Source organism: Priapulus caudatus, unplaced genomic scaffold, assembly GCF_000485595.1.
Source record: "Priapulus caudatus unplaced genomic scaffold, Priapulus_caudatus-5.0.1 Scaffold983, whole genome shotgun sequence".
NCBI lineage: Eukaryota > Metazoa > Priapulida > Priapulimorpha > Priapulimorphida > Priapulidae > Priapulus > Priapulus caudatus.
In genome coordinates, this window is record NW_014578044.1 from 93,026 (window position 1) to 103,025 (window position 10,000).

Here is a 10,000-nt window from a genome sequence, read left to right on the forward strand (position 1 = left end):
CCACACTCCCCTTTCTTCCTCGCTCTGTCTGTCCCTCTTTACCTCCCCCTCCTTCCCCCTCCTCCTCCCGCCCTCCTCCCTCTCCTCCCCCTCACCTTGTTGAGGAGATCTCGTATCTTGTCGGCGTCGCAGGCGCGGTAGATGTGCCACAGCGCGCCCGGCGTCTCCTTGCTCTCCTTCACGCGCGCGCGCGTCGCCATGTCAACGTCCGAATCCTCGATCGCTTTCAGCACCTCTGTAAAACGTACGTAGCAGTGTGGATTCAGCTTCCCTAGATTGATTCGTAGATACGTTCGTATACGTACGTTCCCAGAGATGCCCCTTCATAGAATCCCTACCATCATGTTGCAGCGATGCCCCACCTTACGTACCCCATGGCTACGTTCCAGCAATGCCCTCCACGACCCTCATTACCCAGCTATAACCAGCAGCTTCCTAGACACACTAGACTTCACAAGACGTTAGGTTATGAGATGCCAAATCAGATGGGTGGATAGGGTACTAGCCTTGAATGCCGAAATCTTAGCGATCTACAAGATTCTCCGCGGCAGAACGCGGTTTGGCCATGTTATTATTCATTATTATTTATATTATTAGTATGCATTATTTTTATATTCATATTCATTATATTTTCTCATCAAGAGGAACAATGAACGCGTTCGGTGAACTGGGGATCGCTGCGGCGGCCATGTTGTTTCTCCGTGCGTGCAGACGCCATCGCGTCGTGCATTATTAACCGCGTCGTTTACCTGCTCTTTCATCGCTACAAATTCTTCTTTTCCGAACGGAAACGAAATTCGAACGAGAACAACTATCGGGCTAATTTGCATTAATTATGTAGTGTGTAGTAATTAGCAGTAATTATCATCGTCGCGAGGTTAGAGTTTTTTCATCATTGTGCTCGCGCGCGCCCGTGGCAGAATTAAAAGTGCCGTCGCTCGGCTAGACAGCCTAATTAATTAATTAATTAATTATAATCATCGTTGAACGACGTCAACAATGTGGGTGCCCGCAGCGTTGCCTTGCGGAGTGGACATCTTTCTAGTACGCGGTGAATGTATAAGGGACATCACTACGGATCGTAGCCATATCTTCGTTCTTCGTTCTTCGTTCTCCGATTCTAAAAGCACCGGAAGATACCTAGGGGCGCTTATACCATGCTCGTGTGTCTAAGGACAGCAGGGTGACAGCAGGGGGCGCTTATACCATGCTCGTGTGTCTAAGGACAGCAGGCTGACAGCAGGGGGGGGGGGTTACACCATGCTCGTGTGTCTAAGGACAGCCGGGTGACAGCAGGGGGCGCTTATACCATGCTCGTGTGTCTAAGGACAGCAGGGTGATAGCAGGGGGCGCTTGCTTACCCGCGCAATGGTCATGATTATAGGCACAGCACAGTGCCACTAGGGGGCGCTAGCTTACCTGCGCAACGGCCATGGGTATATAGGGGACGGCGCGATGGTCGTGGTTATAGAGACAGCGGCGTGCCACTAGGGGGCGCTAGCTTACCTGCGCGGTGGTCGTGGTTATAGAGACAGGCAGAGTGCCACTAGGGGGCGCTAGCTTACCTGCGCGGTGGTCGTGGTTATAGAGACAGCAGCGTGCCACTAGGGGGCGCTAGCTTACCTGCGCGGTGGTCATGGTTATAGAGACAGCAGAGTGCCACTAGGGGGCGCTAGCTTACCTGCGCGGTGGTCGTGGTTGGGGTCATCCTCGGGGACGCCGACGTAGACAAGGACGTTGACGGCGTCGCTGATGTCCAGGTGGAGGTTGGTGGTGCCAACGCTGGGCAGCGTCGAGGAGCCGGCGAGCGCGCCTGCAACACGAGGCAACAACGTGCAACGTTACGACGGTCAACACGAGGCAACAGCGTGCAACGTTACGACGGGCAACACGCGGCAACAACCCACAACGTTACGAGCAACACGCGGCAACAACGCGCAACGTTACGACGGGCAACACGAGACAACAACGTGCAACGTTACGACGGGCAACACGAGACAACGACGCACAACGATACGACGGGCAACATTCAGCGTGAGCGCTGTTTAAATATGGCCGTCCACAACACGCTGTTACAATATGGCCGCCCGTTGCTAACATTTAACATCTGGGCGCTATTATATTGCTGCGAGGAATTTAAACGGTTGCTCAATTATATCAACTGTCCCTTCCTTCCTTTCTTCCCTCCCCCTCGTCCTCCCTGCCCCTCCTCTTCTCCTTCATTCCTTCCCTCCTTCTTTCCTCCCTTCCCTACTCCTCCATCCCCCTCCTCCTCCAGTCCCTCCCACCTACCGTAAGCGTTGTACATCTTGGGTCCGAGGTCGGGACGCACGAAGAAGTCGGGGAGGCGCGTGGCGAGGTTGAGCGGGCCGTCGCGGCGCGTGTACTCCGGCACGGGCACGGCTGCCATCAGTTCGTCGAAGCGCGGCGGCATCAGGTGGTTGAAGTCGTCCGCCGGCGGCCAGTCCTTCAGCTTGACGAGCGTCGGAGCGCCACCGTCCACTCGCAGACGCTCTGCGGGGAGAGGGAGACACGGGCGCGTTAGAGAGGACAGAGATGCGGCGAGGCGGGGTTCCATGGTGATCTCTCACTGTCGTTGCATGCATTATACCGTATACAATTGTAAACAGACCTGTCACGATAACGCGCTACTCCTCGCACGTGACCCTGAGACGAATAAAGGCCTTTTTTATTATCCTTAATTATTTATCCTTAAATCAGGTCTAAGCCACAACTAGCCAATGTCTAGGTCACTTCAAGGTCGTGCCTACATACGTCCTCTCTAGGCTAGCCCACTTAGACCACATATAGGTAACTCCTAAGTCACTTCTAGGTCACCTCGAAAGGTCGCGCCACGTCTAGACAGGCGATCGACTACTCACTCGACACTCTCTCGAAGCCGTCCCAGAAGACCTTCATCGGCTGGTTGGGAAGCACGGCGCCCGTCTCACAGTTGACGAGGTCGTTTCGCTCGTCGCCGAACTCCCGCGCGAACGCTTCGGGCTTCCACAGGTCAGAGGTCAGCTGCCGGTGAACGCCGGAGACGATGCAGGGCTGCGGAGACAAGACAGGCAGGGACGTCAGTGATGAGAGAACGTGGGGGTGGGCGTGGGGGTGGGCGTAGGGGTGGGCGTGGGGATGGGGGTGGGCGTAGGGGTNCCATGCTCGTGTGTCTAAGGACAGCAGGGGCGCTTATACCATGCTCATGTGTCTAAGGACAGCAGGGGCGCTTATACCATGCTCATGTATCTAAGGACACCAGGGGCGCTTATACCATGCTCGTGTGTCTAAGGACAGCAGGGGGCGCTTATACCATGCTCATGTGTCTAAGGACAGCAGGGGGCGCTTATACCATGCTCATGTGTCTAAATGCTGTCCTTAGACACACGAGCATGGTATAAGCGCCCCCTGCTGTCCCGCTAGCTTACCAGCGCAATGACCATGGGTATATAGGGGACGGCGCGATGGTCATGGTTATAGAAACAGCGGCGTGTCACTAGGGAGCGCTAGCTTACCTGCGCGGTGGTCGTGGTTGGGGTCGTCCTCGGGCACGCCGACGTAGACGAGGACATTGACAGCGTCGCTGATGTCCAGGTGGAGGTTGGTGGTGCCAACGCTGGGCAGCGTCGAGGAGCCGGCGAGCGCGCCTGCAACACGAGGCAACAACGTGCAACGTCACGACGGGCAACACGAGGAAACAGCGTGCAACGTTACGACGGGCAACACGCGACAACAACGCACAACGTTACGACGGGCAACATGCGGCAACAGCGTGCAACGTTACGACGGGCAACACGCGGCAACAACGTGCAACACGAGACAACGACGCACAACGTTACGACGGGCAACACGAGGCAACAACGTGCAACTTTACGACGGGCAACACGCGGCAACAACGCGCAACGTTACGACGAGCAACACGCGGCAACAACGGGCAACGTTACGACGGGCAACACGAGGCAACAACGTGCAACGTTATGACGGGCAACACGAGACAACGACGCACAACGATACGACGGGCAACATTCAGCGTGAGCGCTGTTAGCATGAATATGTGCCGTCCCGACACACGCTGTAGCAATATGATGCCGTCCACAACACCTGTGACAAATGCCGTCGTCACATTACCTTTTACAATATAGGGCCTGCCCCACAACTAACGCTGTAAAATTATGCCTCCACAGGAACACGCTGTTACAAATATGGCCGTGCACAATATCGCTTTACAATATGGCCTCCCCACGGAACACGTCCTGTTGACAATATGGCCGTCCACGAACACGCATGTTAGGCAATAACTGTGGCCGCCACAGACACGCCTGTTTACAAATCACGGCCGTCCACTGTAACCTACGGCTGTAGCATATATGGCCGTTCCACATACACGCTGTTACAATATTGCGTCCACAACGACCTGTCTCATATATGGCCGCCGTCCGCCACACTGCTGTACCATATATGGCCGTCCGCAATCACGCGTACAGATGTGCCTTATAGTATGCTAATTATATTTTGCTGTGAGGCGAATTAAACCGGTTGCTCCAATAAATCAGCTGTCCCTTCCTTCCTTTCTTCCTGCTGCCTCCTTCCGTCCTCCTCCCCTCTCTCCTCCAGTCCATGCCCACGCTTACGTAGGCGTTTGTAGCATCTTGGGTCCGAGGTCGGACGCACGAAGAAGTCGGGGAGGCGCGTGCGAGTTTAAGCGAGCGCCGCCCGTCGCGGCGCGTGTACTGTCCGCACGGGCCACAGGCCGCTCATCAGCTCGTCGAAGGCGCGCGGCTAAATCAGTGGTGAACACGTGCGTCCGCTACGGCGGCACATTAAGGTCTCTTCAGCTTGACGAGCGTCGATCCCGGCGGGCGCGTTGCACACAAGAGGTCGCAGCACCTCTTGGCGAGAGGGAAGGAGACACGGGCTAGGCGTTAGACGTAGGACAGAGAATGCGGCGAAGGCGGGTTCCATGGTGATCCGGCAACCGCGCACGGACTGCGTAACGCTTGTGACGGCGTGGCAATGCATTATACCGTATACAATTGTAAACAGACCTGTTCACCGATAAGTAGCTATCTCCTCCACAAGTGACCCTTGAGACTAATAAAGACCCTTATTATTTATCCAATTAAATGCGAGGTCTAAGCACGCGGCTATGCACAATGTCTTAGGTCACTCCCAAGGTCGTGCCAACATACCTCCTATGGCAAGCTCGCCTAGACCACTTACAAGTCACCCAAATGGTCGTCGCCTAACATACGGTCCTCCTCTTAGTCTGCCCACATTAGAGCACACATAGGTAACTCCTAAATCACTTCTACTGATCACTTTTGAGTCACTCCTAGGTCACCTCGAGAGGTCGCAACGTCCATCCGTCTAGACTGGCGATTCGCGACTACTCACGATCGATACACTCTGCTCGAAGCCGTCCCAGAGAGACCTTCATCGGCTGGTTGGGAAGTCAGCGCGCCCGTCTCACAGTTTGACGAGGATTCGTTTCCCGATCGACGGCCGAACTTCCGCCGCGAACGCTTCCGGCTTCCACAGGTCAGAGGTCAGTCTGCCGGTGGAAACCGCCGGAGACGAATGCAGGGCTGGCGGAGACAAGACAGGCCAGGGTACGTCCAGTGATTGAGAGAACCGTGGGGTGGCGTGGGGTGGCGGTTAAGGGCTGGGGTGGGCGTAGGGTGGGGCGGGAAGCGTGGGGGCGGGTAAGCGTGCGGGTGCGTGGGTGTATAGTTAAACTGCTGATCTACGTCTAGGCCTAGTCTTGCTTGTTTAAGTGAATACTGCAAGTGACGCATTTTCATGGGTGCAAATGTAACAACATCGCGACGCCTATACTATTTTAATATATTTATATTACGATTATAATTATTTATGATGCGCTCTCTCCTCTTCTCTCTTCTTCTCGCGTCTCGGCTCTCGGTTCTCGCTCTCCGGCTCTTCGCTCATCTGCTCGTCTCCTGCTTTCTCTGCTCGTCGGCTCTCCGACTCGCTCAACTCTCACTCACTCTCCTCTCTCCTCTCCTCTCTCCCTCTCGCTCTCATCTCTCTCTCTCTCACTCCCTCTCTTTTCTCTCCTCATCTCTCTCTCTCACTTGCTCTCTTCATTTTTCTCTTCTCTCTCTCTCTCCTCACTCTCACTCTCCTCCCCTCCTCCGCCTCTCACCTGCCCGCGCTCCACTTGTCCCTGGAACAGCGCACGTCGCGGTTCGTCGGCCGTCGTCCAGCCGCAGCAGACGCTCCGTCCAACAGGCCACTGAGGTGCGGCACGCCCCAGGCGTACGCGATCCGCGCGTCTCCGATGAGCTGTGCGCTCCAGCGTCGGCCGGCGGCACGCGGGAACGAACCGTCGGCCGCGCCGCCCGCCGGCCGTAGATGCGTGCGCGCGCCCACGGCGGCGCCGCCGCCAGCCCGCCGCCGCCAGCGCGTCGCTCTGTCGACATCGATCTGCTCCGAACGACAGCACCGAATTGACCGTCTGTCGATCGCTCGACGCAGCTCTGTCCGGCCGCGCCCGGTAAATAAAGGTATTCGCCCGCGCCGTGTCTCATGCGCGCGGCGGCGGCGCGGCCGGCGGCGACGAATCCTCCCGTGTTCGTGAACTCGCGTCGGTGGGGATCATTCGCGTGTGTCGTTCGCCCACTGGGGACTTGCGTCAGCAGGTTCCTGATAGTTCGAGCAGCCTTTGTTCGTCGTCGTCGGTCTTGCGGTCGTCGTTCCGTCGGCAAAACGTCGCGTTGCCTCCGCGTGCGACGGGTATCGGCAGGCGGGTCGCGCATTACACTCCGGGTCGGATTCTTATTGATGCCCGCTAACCTAGTTGTTTAACCTCGTAGAGGATGAGGAGGAGTTCAAGGCCACCTTGAGAGAGAAACAATCTAGCTGTTGGGATGTAGAGAGAGAGAGGTCGAAGAGCGAAGAGAGAGAGAGAAAGAGAGAGAGAGAGAGAGAGAGAGAGAGCAGAGAGATGAGAGAGAGAGAAGAAAGAGAGAGAGAGAAGAGAAGAGAGAGACAGAGACAGACAGAGATCAGGAGAAGACAGAGAGAGAGAGGACAGAGAGACAGAAGACAGAGAGAGAGAAGAGAGAGAGAGGGCGAGAGAGGCAGAGAGAGACAGAGAAGAGAGAGAGAGAGATACGTACTCAAACAAGCCAGCGAGGGGCGATGGCCACGGCGCGGCACCCAAAAAAAAAAAACTGTAGGCCGCCGACGTCGTCGCTGCTCGTGCCGTCTCTTGGACGAGCTGATCGGTGAGTCGTGCATCAGCTTCTCTCCCTATGATGCTGTCGCCATTACAACACGGATCTGCTGGATCTTCGCTAGAATTCCTGCGGGGAGAAACGAGGGAGAAGAGGTTAAGTCGGGTGTGTGCGGGAGAAGGGGGAAGGGAGGGAGAGAGGGAGGAGAGAGAGAGAGATAGGGCGAGAGGAGGTGAGAGAGTAGCGAGAGAGAATCGCAAGAGAGTAGAGAGAGAAGAGAGAGATATGATAGAATGAGTGAGAGAGAGAGAGAGAGAGAGAGAGAGAGAGAGAAGAAGAAACGAGATAGAGAGTGAGAGAAAGAGAGAGGGTGATGAGAGAGGAGAGAGAGAGAAAGAGAGAGAGAGAGACAAGATATAGATAGAGAGAGAGAAAGATAGAAGAGAGAGAGAGAGAGAGAGAAAGAGAGAGAGAGAAGAGAGAGAGAGAGAGAGAGAGAGAGAGATAGAGAGAAAGAGTGAGAGAGCGATACAGCGAGGGGAAGAAAGACAGCAAGACAATCACAGACGATCATTAGAATGAAGCCACACTTTAATGTGATGTTTACCACAGCAACCAACAGATGGCACCACCGCTCTCGCCGCACCGCTCACCTGACGCAGGCCATTGGCTCGTCCGCACTTCGCTGATGTTCCCGTTGTTCTTGCCCGAACGTGAGCGAATCTCGGGGATCTTCCACTTGGCGCGCGCCTCCTGTATCAACTTCTGCAAGTCCTTCAGTACTGTAATGTATGCGAAGAGAGAGAGAGAGAGAGTGTGAGTGAGTGTTGCTGCATTCACAAGTCACTTAAAAACCATTAATCTTATGGATAGAGGAAAAAACAGAGCCAGGGGACAAGGGGGAGAGCACATGCACTTGGAGCGTTTCAATAAAGTAATAATGCTTAAATAAACATCGAAATCTATTTACTACAATAAAGTCTCCTATGTTTCTCTACTCTCTTTCGCCTATTATTGTCAACAATTTCCTGTAAATGCCGGGCAATTGCTCTACTACTACTACTACTACATCCACAAGTCATTTAGAACCATTATCTATGAAGAAAGAGGTATGGAGAAAGAGGTAGAGAGTCAGGGGAGAAGGGGAGACAGACTAAGAGAGAGAGAGAGAGAGAGAGAGTGGAGAGAGCAGATCCAGCAGAGGAGAGAGAGAGAGAGAGAGAGATAGAGAGAGAAAAAAGAGGGAGTTGGGAAGTAGAGAAAGAAAGAGAGAGAGAGAGAGGGGAGTGGGGGAGTAGAGAAAGAAAGGCAGAGAGAGAGAGAGGAGAGAGGGAGTGGGGGAGTAGAAGAAAGAAGAGGCAGAGAGAGAGAGCATGAGCCAGAGAGAGAGGAAGGAGAGAGAGAGCGCGCGCGCGCGAGAGAGAGAGAGCCAGAAATAGATACATACGGAGAGAGAGAGAAGAGAGAGACAGAGAGAGAGAGAGACAGAGAGACAAAGAGAGAGGGAGAGAAAACAGAGCGAGCGTGAACAAGAGATAGAGAGATAGAGAGAGAGACCGATGACAGTGTAGCCTGAGACCCCTTCTAATTGAATTGTTCCCCGGAGCTAGCAGCAGCTATTTCGAGAGCAGTTAATCTTCTTGCACTTCCTATTCCATTAGAAGCGCTTCCGCGGCTCAGAGAGAGAGAGAAATCTGGGTCAGCAGCTGACATCGTTTCATCGTCACCGATGAAGACTCTCGTACATGTCCACCTTTCAATCACGCATCCTCCCCTGCCACCCCTGGCCCCGCTGCCCTGCCACCCCTGGCCCCGCTGCACTGCCACCCCTGGCCCCGCTCCCCTGCCACCCTGGCCCCGCCCCACCTTCCCCCACTGCTACATCACGTGTTGCACTTAACCCCGCACCACACAATCTCATCCTCCCCCACGCCTGCCACCGCTGGTCCCAACCGCACCTCCGCCCCCACCACTTGGCTGCATTAATGTTTGCCACTTGAACCCACCCCGACACAATCTCAATCCCTCCCTGGTGCCACCTGGCCCCTGCTGCACTGCCACCTGGCCTGCCGTACCTTCCCCCACTGGCTATCTCACGTGCTGCACTTAACCCCCGCACCCGGCTGCAGACAATCTCATCCTCGCCTGCGACCACCTGGCCTGCATACTTCCCCCGCTGCTTAGCATCACGTGTTGCCTTACCCAACCACACAATCTCATCTCCCTGCCCAACAGGCCCCCTGCCTCGCCGCACCTCCCGCCCCCCACGGCACTGCTGCATATGTGTTTCCACTGCACAGCCTGCCTCCCCCTCAGCTACATTATGCATTCCATTCTTAAACCCTGGGCAGCGAAAATCTCATCCTAAATTCCACTACAGCACCACGCCAACATCACTTCACTCTCGTCCGCACCTCATCTCAACGCGAGCTAGATATACACTGGCTGGCCTGCTCTACCCCCATTGCCCCCACCACGGCCCTCCCTGCCTTGCTACGCCTGGCCAACCCCCCCTAAAGCACCTACTGTTGTTGCCCTCCCCCTGCCCGCACCCCCAAGCCGCGTGACAGACTCACGCGGTGCCGGAATGATCTGTGTTGAGCATGACTTGTCCATGCAGTGTCGCGACTTGGTTGTTGCGCCACCCTACCCCACCTCCAACCCTCCTGCCCTCCCCCCCGACTAGATACTCACGCGGTGCGGGAATGATTGTGTAAGCATGCGCTTGTCCATGCAGTGTCCGCGACTTGTTGTTGCACGTCATCCCAGTTGTACTCGTCCCTGTCCTTGCCTCGCCGGCTTGC

General features: G+C 55.5%; 1 protein-coding gene across 1 annotated transcript in view; it reads right to left on the reverse strand.

The window, feature by feature from the left end:
• Positions 1-10,000, reverse strand: part of LOC106814812 — a 23,180-nt gene that overhangs the window by 4,257 nt on the left and 8,923 nt on the right. Inside the window, exons 7-14 of the mRNA XM_014819164.1 lie at positions 9,893-10,000; positions 7,850-7,979; positions 7,288-7,325; positions 6,164-6,253; positions 2,883-3,054; positions 2,293-2,514; positions 1,682-1,813; positions 96-235 (exon numbers count right to left, since the gene is read on the reverse strand). The exon at positions 9,893-10,000 is cut by the window's right edge and continues 22 nt beyond it. Of these exons, the coding sequence (XP_014674650.1) occupies positions 96-235; positions 1,682-1,813; positions 2,293-2,514; positions 2,883-3,054; positions 6,164-6,253; positions 7,288-7,325; positions 7,850-7,979; positions 9,893-10,000 (1,032 nt within the window). The remainder of the gene's footprint in view (positions 1-95; positions 236-1,681; positions 1,814-2,292; positions 2,515-2,882; positions 3,055-6,163; positions 6,254-7,287; positions 7,326-7,849; positions 7,980-9,892) is intronic.